General features: G+C 28.3%; 1 protein-coding gene across 3 annotated transcripts in view; it reads left to right on the top strand.

Annotated features, from left to right (window-relative positions):
- LOC101237148 (leucine-rich repeat-containing protein 45) overlaps positions 1-18,219 on the top strand; it is a 34,076-nt gene that overhangs the window by 2,709 nt on the left and 13,148 nt on the right. For all 3 annotated transcript variants that reach the window (XM_065796145.1, XM_065796144.1, XM_065796143.1), the window contains 4 exons: positions 9,163-9,244; positions 13,914-14,221; positions 14,363-14,644; positions 17,260-17,391. In XM_065796145.1, coding sequence (XP_065652217.1) covers positions 9,163-9,244; positions 13,914-14,221; positions 14,363-14,644; positions 17,260-17,391 — 804 coding nt within the window. The remainder of the gene's footprint in view (positions 1-9,162; positions 9,245-13,913; positions 14,222-14,362; positions 14,645-17,259; positions 17,392-18,219) is intronic.

Below are 18,219 nucleotides of genomic sequence, written 5' to 3'. Positions count from 1 at the left end.
ATTAATTATCGTTTTTCTTTATTTTTTGAAAAATTAGTGTGTATATAAATAATTACAAAATATATTATGAAGTTCTGACCTTATTATATTTATTTTTTTATTAATTTAAAGAAAAGCGTTTGTTTTTTACTTCTTTTTTTTTTATATACAATAACATTTAATTTAAAATTTAATTAAAATGTTTATTTTTTTATTTTTATTTTAGTTATTTATTTACTATTTTTATAAAATATTTGTTTTACTGTTTTTAATTTATTTAAAATAGCAAATAAAATTAAGTTTTAAAATTCTATGGCTCGCAAAAAGTTTCTGACCTCAGACATTGTCAGGTCAGCATTGCAAAATGCTGATCCTTTTTCCGAGTGCTGGTCATATAAAAGACATAGGGTTTTTTAATGCAGTTGCAGTTTTTTACTCGAGCAGTGAGTTTGTAGGGCGAAATTTGTTGATTGTGTGAGTTTATAAAAGATTAAATATTTGACATACAGCTGTAACTAACTTTTGTTGTTATTTGTTGAAAATCTTGTGAAACTAATGATTATGAATAGAGGATTAAACCATACAATTTTTTTTTCATTTATTAGTATTAGAAGGGTTTTACTTAAATAATTGGTTGATAACCTATTTTAAATTGAGGTTAGTAATTGTTTTAAAATGCTTGGTAGGTTGTTGGAACTAACATGGATATAATATACCCTACTATCAGGTTTATAGTAAATGCAATTATTAAATTACATTAAGTTTAATGTAATATCAAGGTAGTTAAAAATTTTTATTTTAAATTGAATAGAAATACTGAGGCTGTTTATAACAACAGAAGATAGAGGGCATGATAATTACTTCTGAGCTATCGGAACTAATTGCTTGAAGTTATTTCTATTTGCTCCCCAACATACTATAAGACTATCTTGTTGCATGACAATGTCTTGGCTCAAATAAATTAAAACTTCATTTTTCAATTTTAAATAATGCTTTCTTTCTGTTTCTTGCAGAACTTCAAATATTGATGTGTGACAGTGATATTGATGTATTTTCGATTAAAGTGTTTTTATTTTTAATAAAATTTTTAAAGCATTTTGAAAAATCGAAATCTAGATTTATTGTACTTGATGACAAACTGACCTCAGGTTTAAATTCCATATGATCTATTTGTTGAAGACTTTTTGAGCAATCTACAAGCCATTTAATAATATTTCCAAAATAACTATTAGCTTCTTCATTTAGAAAAAAATTATTTTTATACCTTGAATCTAAAAATGTGACTAAAATTAGATTTTTGTCATTGAGATATTTTTGAAATCTTTCATTCGGTGATTTTTTACATTCTTTAAAAGTTGTCCCTAATCCTAAAAACAAGGGAGACTTTTGGAAGAAAACTTAAATAATTGATTTCTCTTAATGGGGATTTTTGAGTTAAAGTTTTTGCCAGAATATGAACAATATGTTAACCACTCCGTGCGTTTTTGTTTAATTTATGACTTGGCTGTGTAACAGTACACATTATTAAATATATTATGTATAAAAGTATCATCTTCAAACTATTCAAAAAGGTTACAGAAATAACCAGCTCAGGTATTTGCATTTCAGACATAGTTTTAGAAGTTGATATTGATAGGTCTTAACCACAACCTGAACTTAAAACATAGTTTTTTTTTATATACAATTTTTCACAACTTTTTTCACTCTATTAAAGAAATACTTTGTAATTGATGCTAGAAATATGGACAATTTTTATAGCGCCATTTTTTTTAACAAGTGTTTCATATAAAAAAATAAAACGAATGCTCCAAAATCTTGTGAGCTGTTGCATTGATAATTTACTGAACCTTTTTAACAAAATTTTTAGGACCCTATTTAAAACTTTTTTTAAAGTTTTTAAATACATTTTTTCAATTTTTATTTTTTTAATTTATTTATTTGCTTCAGACAATCTAGATTAGGCAAGCCTAGTACAATAAACATATTTGTAGTGCTTGAATACTTGTCATATCCAAAAAACATTTTAGTACATTTCTTATAACAAGAATCTAGCTTTAACATTTGCACTAAAATTGGTTCATAGAGCCACATATTTGCACTAAAATTGGTTCATAGAGCCACATCATAAAAACATAGGCAGTAGGTCTTGAATAGCTGCACTTTTACCTTAATCAAGCGTTTCTTCAATCGTCTGATTAAAATGTTTGTATGTGTATAAAGACATTTAATGTCTCAATTTATATCAGCATTATCAAACAAACCATTTTCTATTATTTGACCCAGATACTTGAATTTGTCAATGAAAACTAATTCACATCCATCTAAGGTAAACTGGAAAATTGCTTGGCACAATCTTACATATCTTTTTGGGTTAAATACCATACACACCGTCTTTTTTGTATTAAATGACATATTAATGGCAGTGGCTTCAACATTTAATGCAGTTAATAATTTTTGCAATTCAAACCAAGACAGAACAATAAGTGCAATATTGTTGGCATATGTAAAAAGATTCAAAAAAGTTTCACTTATGTTACATCCAATACGCATATTCGAAATATTAAAAATCAGATTTCTTATATAAAATGTAAACAAGAACAGTAAAGAGTTCCACCTTGCCGTACACCATTGCTTATAATAAAGCTGTCAGAGTGTACTTTCTGCCATCTGACAAATATAGTTTTATTCTTGTACCAAGATGCAAGTAGATTGTCAACATTCTTGACAATACCCTGATCAATTAATTTAGAAAACAGTTTCCAATAATTAACAATATCAGAAGCATGTGAATAAATGGCTTCCTCTAGAAATATAGTATTCAACTATTTTGTTTAAATAATATGGACAAGACATTGTGGAATGATTTTTCTTGAAACCAAACTGAAAATCCTCAGTATTCTCATGAGATTCGATTCTTTCTAATAAGGTATCTTCAAGTATTTTAGAACTAGCGGGAGAAATTGCAATTGCTCTGTAATTATTTATATCTGTTAAGTCTCCAATTTTAGATTTTACTAGAGATATTATCATGGCTTCACAAAATGATGATGGCATATGTTCACACAACAAGCATAAATTAAAAAAAAAAAACTTAGATAGAGAGACAGCCTATGTCCTCCATATATAAATGATTCCATAAACAAGTCATCTGGTCCAGAAGCTTTTCTCTTTTTTAGCTTATGCAAAGCATAAGTAACATCTATAATGGTAACTCTAGCAGGTATGTCTAGCAATTAAGAATGCACTTTCCTTTCAAACAGTATTCTATGCTAGTTATCATTAAGTGAATTATATAGTGTTTAGAAATGTGTCTTCCACATAGTGGCGATGTCCTTGTCACCAGTAACTCCGCAAATACTAGCAACATGATTGGCTGCCTTTACATTACTAATTTCATACACACTGTTCCAAAACTTTAAAGGATCACCATTATTGATATTCTCTGCACATCTGTCCGCTTTAATTTGCTCAGTATGATTTTTACAGTGTCTAAAAGCAAGTTTAAATACTGCCCAAGTTTTTTTATATTTTTTCAAAGATAATTCCATGTTAAGGTTTACCATCAACTACCCATTGTTTGAATGCATCCTTGGCAAACTCGTGTTTATCTGCAACATAGTCATTCCAACCGGGAACATTAAATTTACTTTTAAACCCCTATGAGGTATCACATCAGCCACAGCAGATTGCATAAATTTTATAATGTTATTGTAAAAAAGATTAATTTCAGAAGCAATACATTTATGAAATACAGAACAATTAAAAATACTAAAAAGTACTTTTACTCTTGTGAAGTAAATAATCTACCCTTTATTCATAGTGAGTTAAAACGGAATAGTCACAAGCTTGCCAATCTAATATACTAGGCAACATTTTGAAAGTAGAATAACTATCTATTGTAGCAGCTTTTTACTGAGTACAAAATTGAAAAAAACTAATGGTCTATGGTCTGATGCAATGACTACTGTTAATACTGAAACATTTGCTATTAATTTATCTGCAGCATGGTTACATAAGATATGATCTAGCCAAGAAGTATTCTTACTATCATCACTGATATAGGTAAAAGCATTATTTGAGAAATCATAAAATCTTGACCCTTCATGACAATTAAAATCATCTGCAATAATAATTTATACTGTATCTGTTTCTAATATAATAGCTCTTTTTATGTTATAATTAGTGGGCGTGTATACATTCATAAGCAGCACCGGTCCAATATTGGTATTAATACGCAAACTTGTAATCCTTGATACATGCGATTCAACAATTTCAACACAGTTCGCAAGACTTTTGAGATACAATATTACAGTACCACCATAAGGCCTTCCATTTAGTATATTTTATAATATGTTGACTGCAGACAATCCAGTACCACAGAAATGGATGGCTATTGCTATGTGTCCTTAATATATTGAATAGTATACAGGTTGTATACTGTTCAATATATTAAGGTCACATAGCAATAGCCAATGTTCTTTTAATAACACAAAGTCATATTATATACACAAATTTTTAATTGAAAATAGACTGTTCTTTAAAAACTAAAAATTAAAAATGAAATGATTTATAATTGGTAGCCATTTCTAGGTTGACAATTTCTCCGCACTAATAACCCCTTTGGCCAAATTTCCATTGACATAAAGCGATCATTTGTACTCTTCATATTAAGAGAATCGACACTAACAGCAACATAGAAAGATGAATATCTTTCATGCTTTGTTTTCAGCTTTTGATACTTAACTGATTCATTATTTTTTATTTGCAAAATATCATAAGTGCATTCTATAACGTCATTCTCTGTAGTAGCGGTTTCTCCCGAGTAGTGGATCAATACGCGACACAAATATATCGACAGTTTGTTTACTATCTTTTGCTATAGATTTCAATCGCATATTTGTCACTGAGGATCCTAAGAAATGGGCCTTTGATTTTTTCAGTTGTGTACCATTTTGTGGTGGTTGTTGTTAATTCTGCTTCTTTGGTATTCCTTTTTTGACAATCTCAAAACTAAGAGTTTGTGAAGATCCAACCCTTAACGGTGGGGCGTCATCATGTTGCAGGATGCCTTGTCTGTCAAGACAGATTGTGCTCCACTCGATCGGTTTCGACAGCAACTAAATGATCAAATGCGGTTCTCATGTTGATTAGATCATTTTTCATATGCTACTTCCTGTATAAGTGCACTTACATCAATATGTTCTGTACCTACTGGAGGTAACCTTTATTGGTCACATGCATAAAAAATGGGTAGTTCATTCAATGGATCCAGCAAAACCTTAAGAATATCATCAACTGTTTTTTGGCATTTTTAAATGCCTTTTCTTTTTTAAAAGTCGTTTTTTCTCAGACAATAATGTAGAAATAAGATTTCTTGCTTCGTTAATTTTCTCTTCCAGGTAAAAGTCACATGTTAGTTTTAACTTGTCATCCATTGTTAAAATATCCATTTTGCTTTTCAGAAAAATTTCACTGTGAACAGGTAGATTGATATGAACTGCTGCCATTTTATTCCTATCAATTGTATCAATTCCAGTATTCTATGATAGGAGGGCTCCCACTCTTAATATCGGTGGATTACCTCCTTTTTGTTTTATATATATATATATATATATATATATATATATATATATATATATATATATATATATATATATATATATATATATATATATATTATCCTTATGTGTACATAAAATATATACATAAAGATAACTATATAATTAAATAATATTAAGATAGTGCATGTTATTTTGCTCACTCAAAGTTTAAAATTGCTTACTTGAATTCAAACAGTTTTTTCAGCAAAAGAAGAAAAAATAAATAATGCTGAAAAAAGCCAAAAAAAAATTTTTTTTTGTTGTAATAAAATTTCTTTATATTTAGATAATCCAAATCCAAACTGTCAGATAATCCCAAATCCAAACTGTCAGTCAAAGTATGTACTGAAGCCTCCTCAACTCCCTATGGTCTACTAGACCAGGGATGTCCAGTGTTTTTACAGTAAGAGACATTATTTTATTCTGGTGTCAACATGAAGGCCCCAAACATAAATTCCTAAAAATTGAATTATTTCAATTTCAAGTTTTTATTCAGATTTAAATAAACTGTTACAAAAACTTATTTGATGTGAAATTTAATTTTTTTTTTTTTTTTTGTTGCATAAACTTTCGATGTCTGCATTTTTTCTAGATGAAAAAATTCAAAGAGTATCAGTATAGTGTTCATCTTTTAATATATTTCCCTGTTCTGTATCAGTATAGGGTTCATCTTTTAATATATTTTAATATATACTTGTTCTGTTTAAACTTGCTTTGTTTTTAAGAAAAACTGCTTACAATTGTAAGTTTTTCCAAAATGTAAAAAAATATTCAATAGCCTGTCTGCATAATTGTGGATAAGCCTGCTCATTTATTTTAATAAAGTTCAAACAATTTTAATTCTTAACAGGCTTTGTTAAGTTATTCATTGATTTTTAACTCTATCAATTCCATTAAAAATTTATCTCTTAAAGTCTCAGTTTTAACATAAGATTAATGTCCAAATAAGTCATGCTCATTCTTTTTTTAAAAAAATCACTAAATCTTTTTTAAACTTAATTGTTGTCTCAGAAATTTTAATATCAAAACAAATATTTCTACATTTTCAAACAATTTACTATTAAGTTGATCTTTACCGTGCAGCTTGACATTTAATTTTATTAACATTTTATTTTTGTCAATCAAAAATACCAAACCATCCAGCCATATTTTTTGGCAAACTTGCTTTTATCCCTTAACTTTTTTAAACCTATTTCAGGTAATTATAATTAAAATCTTTTAAGAATTGCAGCTCGACTAAGCCACTTGAAATAAACAAATTACATCTTCAGCTTCACTACCACAATCATCAAGCAGTTAAGTCAACAGTCTATGATTAAGCCCACAACCTGTTATAGAGTTAACAGTTTGGATAACAAGTTCATTACATATGTTCAATCTCTAATACATTTGCACTTAACTACTCCTGATGTATTATTCAGTGATATGAAAGAAAGTCACAATTAAGGGATTTTTTTTACCCCAAATCAAATTTTTTTTCTTGTTAGTGTACTTGCTTCATCTGTATCTGTATGCGACCGCAAACTTTGTAGAAAAATTATTTTTTGATCAAAATTAATGCAGAATGAAAACTTAAAGCTAAAAAAAATTTTACTTATTAAAAGGTGTTCAGAAAGACATTTACTACATTTTTTTTCAATATGTCCTCCCTCAGCATCAATCACAGCTTCAAGATGACTTCTGAACCTGGAACAGGTGGTCTGGATATGGTCTTTGGGCAACTTATTCCACTCCTTCTTGATGGCACCTTCAGGGAGTTGACACTGTTGTGGTAACATTGACAAGCCCTTGACTATACGTATGTCAAAATTAAATAGGCAAGAAGTGACATATCTGGAAATCCAGGTGGTTATAATACTTTTGATCAGTGTTTTCGCATGTTCACCTTTCAGGACATATGTGGTGATGCTCCATCTTGCTGGAACACCACATTATCATCTGGAGAGTAGATTAACATGGTTCTCTAGGATATAAATGTACTCATTGGCATCCACTTTCTGACCAGGTTTGATAAAAACCAGAGCCATTTTGAGACCATCAGATAAAACCAGGCCAAACACCATAACTGAAGCCGGATGTTTGGTTTTGAATGTATACTTTACATGCTTTGCGATTGCTTGGACTGGTTGATGACTAATAAAATGATTGATTCTATTGTTGGACACAGAATCAACAGTAAACAATTTCTCATCTGAGAAAAGGATGGTTGTTAGTCTCTTCTTCAAATCTTTTTCCTTTGACACTTGGGGAAACCAGATATTTCTTCATCCTGGCTCTTGACTTTACCTTAAGATCCTTTTTGACCACGATTCTGATGGTGTGCTCACTCACTGAGAGCTTTTTAGCCATCTTTTTTATTGAACTTAATGGATTCCGAGAAATTTAGCCCTTGACAGCCTTGATCAATAGAGTAGTCCGAACTGACCTTTTTTTACCACTGCCAAGCTTCCTCTTAACACGACCAGTCATTTGAAAGCGTTTAATCACAGTGTAGACAGTACTTAGAGGCTTGTTTAGCATCTTCAAAATGTCTTTAAGTGTGGTGCCATTTATGGCCAGGTCAACAATTGGTTTATTTTTACTACTTACTTTCACTTTTAGGCTGTTTTTGTTTATTTTTATTTTCAACAAAAACTAACTATGTGCATAAAAGTAAAAATGGAACATTTATTTTGAAATTACCAAACTTATTGCGAGATTCTTTAGTTGTGCTTTTCATATGAATAACATCTAAATTACTTCAAAATCACAAGTTACACTTTAACAAAAATAACTGAGCAGTATCACTTATATTTGTTTATTCGTCTAGTGCCAGACTATATGCTTCACAATTAATTAATTATTTAAACTTTAATGATAGTTCAATATTCTTTGCTAGACCTTCACCTCTTCTGGCAATAGTCTGGTGTGAAAGGCTAAGATCTTCAACAAAGTTTATTTTTTCAGAACATTTCTTGTTGCAAAATTGTTTTGCAAAGTTTTTTATCAAGTTTCTCATAGAAAAAGGTTTACCACTCTGCAATTTTCTCTGATCAAAAAATTTATTTTGATCGCACTCTATGAACTAAATACTTTACCTTTTATTACTGGTTGTTGCCCAAGAACATTTTTCTTTAGCAATGTCACCTTGCCAATATGAAGTTAATATTTAATTTCATATTGACAAGGTGGCATTGCTAAAGAAAAATGCCTTTAAATTTGACTATTTTCTATTTCTGTGTTTTTTATTATTTGCGCATATTTATATATGTGTTTTATAGTGTGCGTTATATCTAAATGTGGATTTTTATTTTGAAATAAAATATATTGATAAAAGTTGTTATATATGCGGAAAACCATGTAAAAAAAATAAAAATTCAAAAATATTAGAAAGTCATATGCAGACTACGTCTACATCTGAGGACATTCAAGGCCTGTACTAGACTAGACTAAACTAGGATTTTCACAACTTATAAACTAGAATTGGAGCCAACAATATTTTTTTTAAACTAATTTTTAGTTACCCTAGTAAATATATACGTTTTTTTATAAATGTATTTTTATATAGATATTTATCTATTTATGCATTCATTTTTTGACTTAGACAAATGATTCATCTAGTGTCAAAGAGGAATTGTTAGAAATGAAATCAATATTTACTAAAATGATGGCTGCTCAAACAGAAGGTATATATATTTTAAAATATATATATATATAAAAAAAAAATTTTTTTTTCATCTAACTTTTTATTTATTGGTCTATTTTGTGATTATTTCATTTTATATTGATCACTCTCAAATAGAAAAAGAGTTGATTAATATCACATAATCAAAACAACAATATATATATATATATATATATATATATATATATATATATATATATATATATATATATATATATATATATATAAATATATATATATGTATATATACATATATATATATATATATATATATATATATATATATATATATATATATATATATATATATATATATATGTATATGTATGTATGTATGTATATATATATATATATATATATATATATCAATAAAATATTTAGTTCATATTCTTTATTCAAACATAAAAATGTATCCTTATTTGCTAACGACTTGAGTTTTTTTTCCATGACAAAGAAACTATTTTTACGTAATATAACAAGTTTATTTTATGCAGCCCTCGGAATTAAAAAAAGTAAGGTCTGGCAATTTTTTGACATGTCACATGTCGATATACCACTCTCTAATTCAGTTCTCATTGAATTTTTTGAAAGGTCTCTATTGTTTATAATTTATATATTTATTAACATTACAACACAAAAGATAGGTATAGCAGTGGGCTATAAATCTATAATTGCCTCTTCCTATCAGGCGTATCCAGAGGACTAGCGATAAAAAATAAAATTTTGGATAAACTATCAGAATATGAGGTTCCATTAAGTGAGACAAGTTCCATTAAGTGGCCACTTTGATTAGTGAATGTTAGTATTAAAATGGTTATGATATTAATGTAAATGGTGATTATATATATATATATATATATATATATATATATATATATATATATATAATTAAAATTAGATTTAAATTAAAACAGGTGGCCATATATATAAATCAAAACCTAATAGAAAACAACCTTCATAATAAAATCTTTCTTAAGAAGAATGTTCTTAAATAAACAAGTTTTTTGCTGTTTGAAAATTAAAAAAAAAAAGTTATTACCAACTTTCAATATTAGTTTGTTCTGTTTGAAGGCAATTTAGATAAGTTTAGTAAGTATTACCCAATAGTTGTCTTGGCTTTTAGTAAAAAATTAAAAATTATCAATTCCATAACTGGAACTGTATAATAATCATTTGTGATAAAAGACACCATGTGAAGGTAAACCAGAGCCGCCTATCAAAAAATTTTGAAAGTCACAATACTTGCGTAAAAGTCATTTTGAGTCAAATACTTTAAATCTTGTCTTGTTGAAACATACAAATAATGCATCCGAAAGAATTTTAAAGCATAAAAAATTTTGAAGTTTCTTGAGTCAGAAAAAAATGAATCATTTGAAAACAGTAAATACTGAACCAAATTTGAACTTATTATATTTTTTTAAGCTCTTTAATATTTGTGAAAATAAGTAAAAATAAAAGCATAGTAAGTACCAAGTAAACCTATTTGGTATGACTATTTTTGCAAGTTTCATCACTAACTTTATCTATTTTGCAAGTTTCATCACTTGCCGTATCAGTTTTGTAAGTTTCATTACTTGCTGTATCTATTTTGCAAGTTTCATTACAAGTAATATTATCATGTATTGTTACATACATCAAGAAAAATTATCTCTCTCGTTACAACATCAGCAACAAGCTGTAATTTTTTCATGTTGTAGTCAACAGCTATAGTACCAGTATCCTTATTTCAGTAAGTGTAAACTATGTCTTGATACTATGTCTTGATCATACATGATAGACTTCAAATACTCAGTATTGTACCATTTGTGGCAGAGTTTTCATCCCACAATTCTATCTGACATTACATCATCTAAGTCATTAAGTTGCTTGGTAGACAATGTATATAAACTCTTTACTCGTTTGAATTTGTAGGCAACTGTAGCTCTAACTATCTTTTGTCTTTTCAGCAATTTTTTGGTGTTTGCATGCCTGTGTTTTTAAAATCTCTGCTTGTATATTATTATGCTTTATTAAATTTATCACCCTCCTTTTAATGGGCCATATGAATAGACCACATAACTAAATTATCTCTAGATAATTGATCTAAACTATACAGGTAATTTAAAGTTTGACTTTTTTTATCATAATTTTTACGAAATATAAATTGTTGTATGTAAAGGTTATATCACTTTTAGACTTTTTTCTTTTCTGCTATAGTTTTTAGCAAAGATGAAGCTATGCTATTTGATTTGACTTATATTAAACTTTCTTTAATATAAGTCAAAATAAGTCATGAGATGAATTTGAAAAATAATAAGTTCGATGTATTCTCTAATTGGAACGATGAAATGAGGAAAGTAGTTAAAATATTAATGTAAATTTAAAGAATTACATTTTATAAGCAAGCTCAAGCATTAGCTATAAAGTTAATAGGCTAAATTGCTTTTTCTTTCATTTTTAGTCTGATTAGGGGTTTACATAGAGTGGAAAAAGTTTTCTGGAAGGTAGCCATTAGAATTTCTTCACAGGTTTTGAAATCAAAATTTTGTATATTATCTTCTAGACTTCTAATCAGCTTTATTGTTTCATAAAGAAACGCTAGGATCATCTTTATGACCAGATTTTTTATGTGCAAGCCACATTGGATAGTAAACCTGTACCATATATATAATTACATATATACATGAACAATTTGTAATAATAAAATAAGATATCACAATTCACATAGGATTCAATATCAGAATAATTCACATAGGATTTAATATCTGAATGATTCATATAGGGTTCTGAATAAATTGCAACATATTTGTATTACATTTGGAAAACATAAGCGTTAGATATTTTTTCACAATTTTACTGTAATAAAATAATAAGATGACATAAAATATCACAATTCACATAGGATTCAAATGTAATGCATGCGTATACTTTTATGTATAATTTTTTGTATTATATAATTATATTTATTTATTCCCAAGTATATGGACGTTTAGCTTATTTGGATAAGATGTTTACTTTTTAAAAGAAATGTCCATTTTTTTACATCCGCACAGAGTGGAATGTTAAAAAAAAAGTATGTCCTCGGTAAAAGATTGGGAATAAAAAACGTACTGGAAAAGAAAGGTAATATGAAACAACAAAGGCTATGTGAAAAATATGTAGACAGCATGGCTTAATTGAAGCTTAAAAGCTATGTATATATGTGAGTGTGATTTACTTAGAAAATGCACTGAAAGGCTTAAATGGTTTAAGAAATCTGCATGTGAAGAGATGTGTATTATTCAAAAACATACAACAAAAAAAATTTTTAATTTACAAATAAGAAAAGATAAATGATTACAATGCAAACATATAACCAGCAGGTAACAGCGGGTAAAGAAAAACAAAAAAATTTGGATAGTTATAGAAATCGATCCATAGACATTGCGGGTATGAAGTTAAAGTCTTATCCAAATAAGCTAAAAGTCTTAAGCTATACTTAAGAATGAATAAATATAATTATATGGTACAAAAAATTGTACATAAAAGTATTCGCATGCATTACATGAGCAGGACAAAATATACTTGTTACATTAAAGTTATACAAATATATTTTACAAGCAGATGGCAATTTATATTTTGGCTTTCCTCTTTAAAAACAAATAAAATATAGGAAAATCATTCTTTTTAATGTCAACTTGAAACTGTTTTTTTTTTTTTTTTTTCCGTTGCTAAAAATAACAACCACACTGAAGAAACAAAAATAAAAACAGTTACACAAATTATTTAAATTTTTTTTTTTTTCAATTTAAGTTTATTTTAATTTCCTATTTTGTTAGTTTTGCTTTCTTTGTTTTTGAAACTTTTTTCCGCAGCACTTAATATAATAAAACTTGCAAACAGCTGTGAGCAAGTTGTCTAAAATAAAATACTCACGCATGGGCATATAAGATGAAAAATAGCATACGTTTCCTGGGAAGGCTTGTACAATGGTTTTTAATCTATATATTTTTTGTATCATTACTTTTGCTAATTATTTCAGTTATGATATTGTGAATTGGTAACTCATTTTGGTAAAATACATATTCTATTAAATGAGCTAATTGGTTTCAAAGGCTTTTTAAAGTGACTGCTTATCCGCACCAATGTTAGTAGAAGTATTCTCAATTAAAATTGCTTCCAAACTTTGAACTGTCTTTGGTATATAAAGTTTGATTTAAAAAAATGTTATTGAGTATAAAAAGAGCATTTACCAAAGTGGCTCACTTTGGCAAATAAGTAGATTAAGCCACTACTACATTTAAGTAGTGGACTTAAACTTTTAGTGGCTTGAACTTAGTAGTGGCTTATTCTACAGGTACTATGTAGATGTAAAGGACTTTTATGTTTAAAATAGTTTTTTTTTTTACTTTTTCTTTTTTTTTCAGAAAAACTTTCTGGATATCAGTCAACATTTTAAAGCAAATATATATATATATATATATGTATATATATATATATATATATATATATATATATATATATATATATATACATATATATATATATATATATATATATATATATATATATATATATATATATATATATATATATATATATATATATATTTGTTAAATAATAAAATAACACATGATTTAAAATTTTCAAAACCTACATTTAAAATATATAGTGATATAGTAATAAGTTCTATGGTTTAATATTGGTTTTAGATTTGATTGGGTTTCCAGAGCCAGTACATCTTGTTTTAAAGCTAATAAAACTTGAGTGTAACCTTAAAGAAAAAGATGCAACAATATATAACCTTGAGACTACGATAAAAAAGTTAAAACAAGAATCAGAAAAGATTAAAGATGACCATGAATTTCAACTGGCCTCCCAACAACAGGAAACAAAATTTTTAAAAGAAAAAATTGATTACAAGGCTGAAATAGAAGCTTCTCTTAAAAGCCGAAGTAAAGAGACAAATGACAAAGTCAGTGTAGAGAGACTTAATGAACACATTGAGAGGCTAAAAGAAGTATTTTATTAAACATATAATTTGTTTTTTGTTTGTTATTTTACGCAACTAATATTGCTTCACATTTAAATATTTTGAAAAATGTTTAAAAAGCATTTTTTTAAAACATTAAATTTTTTGAATAAAAAGTTTGATATTTAGAAAATTCAAGAAATGGAAACAAATAACATACAGAGTGAACAAAAATTAAAACAGCTTGCACATGATGCGGCCATTTCTCACCAAGATCTAGAAAATATGCAAGAAGTTATTAAAAATCTTCAGTTAAATGAGAAATCCCATAAGATTGAAATAGAAAGATATATAGCCATAGAAAAGGAAGGTCTGGAGCGGGAACGTCAAGACAGATATCTTTTGTTGGTAGAGCAAAACAAACTAAAACATAAAGTGGAAAAACTTTCGGAGAACTGTAAGTCGTACCAGGTGAGGATAACCTGTATTTTCTTTGAAATTTAGTATTTAATCTTGTAAAATTGCTTTTATATATTATATAACTTATATATTATATAATATTTTTTTATTATTATATGATACAAATTTTACATGTTTTTTACACATTGTATATATTTTTTAAATGTCTATATGTTATATATTATTTTATATATATATATATATATATATATATATATATATATTTATATTTTACATATATATTTTATATTTGTTTTTTGTATAGTTTTTGTTTGTTTTTGAATCAAAAAATGATACTGTCAAAACTGGTGTTCTCTTATTAATTATTTATCAAGATTTGCTCACTTAATGCTCAGGACACTTAATGTTGCTAGAATGGTTTTGAATGATATATGAATACATTCACTTTTGTTTTTTGGTTGTGTTAATATACTAATATTAAAAATGCTATTATGTTTTAAAATAAGTTGTGGCAGCAACAATATTCATTAAAGAGTATCCATGTCAAGTTACTTTAAAACATGTTGAATGTGCTGTAAGGGTATATTTAAAGAATGTTATGTTATATAAGGTATATGTATGTTCTTTGAGACTAACAGAGTTTAAATAACAGGTTAGGGGGGTCTTATTGTTGAACTAGTCAACAACAAGCCCTCTAATTTTAGAGTTGCTAATTCAGCATTTTTTTGCAGATAACTTTATTAGAAATATTGGTAAAAAGAACAAGTACCTTCTGGTGAGGAGGCTGAATAAGTGCGAATTTCATAACTGCGAATCTGCATAAGTGCGAAGCAGTTGCAAAGACTGGCATAAGTGCGAACTGGCACAAGCGCGAACTGGCATAAGTGCGCCAAGAGAATTTGCAAACATTGGCGTAAGTGCGAACTGGCATAAGTGCGAACTGGCATATGTGCGAATCAATTGCAAAAACTGGCATAAGTGCGAACTGGCACAAGCGCGAACTGACATAAGTGCGCCGAAAGAATTTGCAAACATTGGCATAAGTGCGAACTGTCATAAGTGCGAACTGGCATATGTGCGAATCAATTGCAAAAACTGGCATAAGTGCGAACTGGCACAAACGCGAACTGGCATAAGTGCGCCGAAAGAATTTGCAAACATTGGCATAAGTGCGAATTGGCATAAGTGCGAACTGGCATAAGTGCGAATTGGCATAAGTGCGAACTTGCCAGTTCGCCACTTATGCCAATTTGCACTTATGCCAATGTTTGCAAATTCTTTCGGCGCACTTATGCCAGTTCGCGCTTGTGCCAATTCGCACTTATGCCAGTTTTTGCAATTGGTTCGCACTTATGCCAGTTTGCACTTATGCCAGTTCGCACTTATGCCAGTTCGCACTTATGCCAATGTTTGCAAATTCTTTCGGCGCACTTATGCCAGTTCGCGCTTGTGCCAATTCGCACTTATGCCAGTTTTTGCAATTGGTTCGCACTTATGCCAGTTTGCACTTATGCCAGTTCGCACTTATGCCAGTTCGCACTTATGCCAATGTTTGCAAATTCTTTCGGCGCACTTATGCCAGTTCGCGCTTGTGCCAGTTCGCACTTATGCCAGTTTTTGCAATTGTTTCGCACTTATGCCAGTTTGCACTTATGCCAGTTCGCACTTATGCCAATGTGTGCAAATTCTTTTGGCGCACTTATGCCAGTTCGCGCTTGTGCTAGTTCGCACTTATGCCAGTTTTTGCAAGTGATTCGCACTTATGCCAGTTCGCGCTTGTGCTAGTTCGCACTTATGCCAGTTCGCACTTATGCCAGTCGCACTTATGCAGATTCGCAGTTATGAAATTCGCACTTATTCAGTCGCCCCCTTCTGGTTTCTCAGAAAGTTTTTAAATTTGACAAAGAAATTCATTAATTTTTACGTCTAGTTTTTAATATTTTTTTTTATCTTATTCAATTTATTAGTGTATTTTGATTAAATTAGCATTATTGAGTAATTAACATCATGAATTTCATCATTCATAATAATTATGGAGGAGTGTCTCGTCGCATTTAAACCTATTCATTGTTCCTAACAATGCTTTACCTATTGTATTCTGATAATATTCTGTTATTCTTTTTTTGTAAGTCCTATAAGTCATTTATGTATCTAGAATTTATTATCTAAATACACCATCTTTTTTTTTATATATATATATAATTTTTTTTTTTAGTTACCTAATTATCTCTAAGACCTAAAATCTCTTTAAGAAAGTTAACTCAAGTATGTCTTATTTGAGTTATTTTTACTAATTTTATTTGAATTTTAAAAGACACAAATGCTGAACAAAAACAGCAAATTATTAAAGGATGAAAAATTCAAGCAAATTCCACTAGTGCTCAAAGAAATGTAATTTCTTTTTAATGTTTTTATGTTTGTTATTTTTTTATATATTCCAGGGGTAAAAATAATTACGGAGTAATTTCAAAATTTGGTAAATGATAACTTAAATATTCTAATTTCAAAATTTAATATGTCATAGATAAATATTTTTTAAATATTTGATATGTTATAGGTAAATATTTTTTTAAATATTTGATATATTATAGGTAAATATTTTTTAAATATTTGATATGTCATAGGTAAAAATATTATTACTTACTGTTGCAATCTCTTGCACTTAGATGAAAAATGAAGAATTATGTCGTATACAGAATGAACTTGAGCAAGAGTGTGATCAATTTCGAAAGCTTAAAAAAATGATACAAGATCACGGTTTGCCAAACCATGAACAGCTTATAATGTTGCAGCAGCAGGTTTTTGGCTTTTCTGACCTTTTTTATTTTAATTTTTTTCCTTTTAAAATTAAATTTTATTTTAACATATTTTATGTATTAATATGTTTTAGTTAAAACTTGTTTAAACATATTTTAATTGAATTTAAATTAAAGCGTGGTAATGTTTTATCATATATATGGTCAAAAACATTTTTTAAATACTTCAACTTTTTTTATTGTTTACTAATTGTTTAAGCAGAGAACAAAGATAACTCTCATATAATTATATTTCGATTGGTTGATGTACATTTGAAAAAAATAACTAAATTAAATTACCTTAATGTATTACTTGTTTTATATTAATAAATAATCTTTGGAGTCATAGGAATAATTAACATCAATAACCATTTAATAAGTATACTATGTAAAAATCAGGAATGTGGAGTCCTAAAAGAAATCTGACTTTAAATCGTTATTTTTTCCTGGTCTCTGGTATCAGGAGCTCTAAGCTAAGTGACTTCTATCTGTATTAAGAAAAAATTCATAAGATTTAATGACTCAGAACCTATTGTTTTGCAGCTCAGAGTCCTGTGTAGACATTAGGACTAATAAAGACTAATAAAGGGTTCAAAATTGATTGTTCCTCTAATCTAAAAGTTTTGGATTTTTTCACGAAAGTAGTCCACACATAGTCCATAGCATCTTTACATTTTTGTAAGATTGAGTCCATTTTTTAAAATTGTGTAAGATTTTGTAAGCTTGAGTTCATAGCGTCTTTACATTTTTAGAGCTTCTGAATACCAAAAGCCAGAAAGAAATAATCATTTTGTGGCTTTTAAATCCAGAGTCTTTTATGGGACTCCACAT

The sequence above is a fragment of the Hydra vulgaris genome, chromosome 04 (assembly GCF_038396675.1).
Source record: "Hydra vulgaris chromosome 04, alternate assembly HydraT2T_AEP".
In the NCBI taxonomy this organism is placed as follows: Eukaryota; Metazoa; Cnidaria; class Hydrozoa; order Anthoathecata; family Hydridae; genus Hydra; species Hydra vulgaris.
The sequence above is the reverse complement of the archived record's forward strand: the minus strand, read 5'-3'. Positions and strand labels throughout refer to the sequence as shown.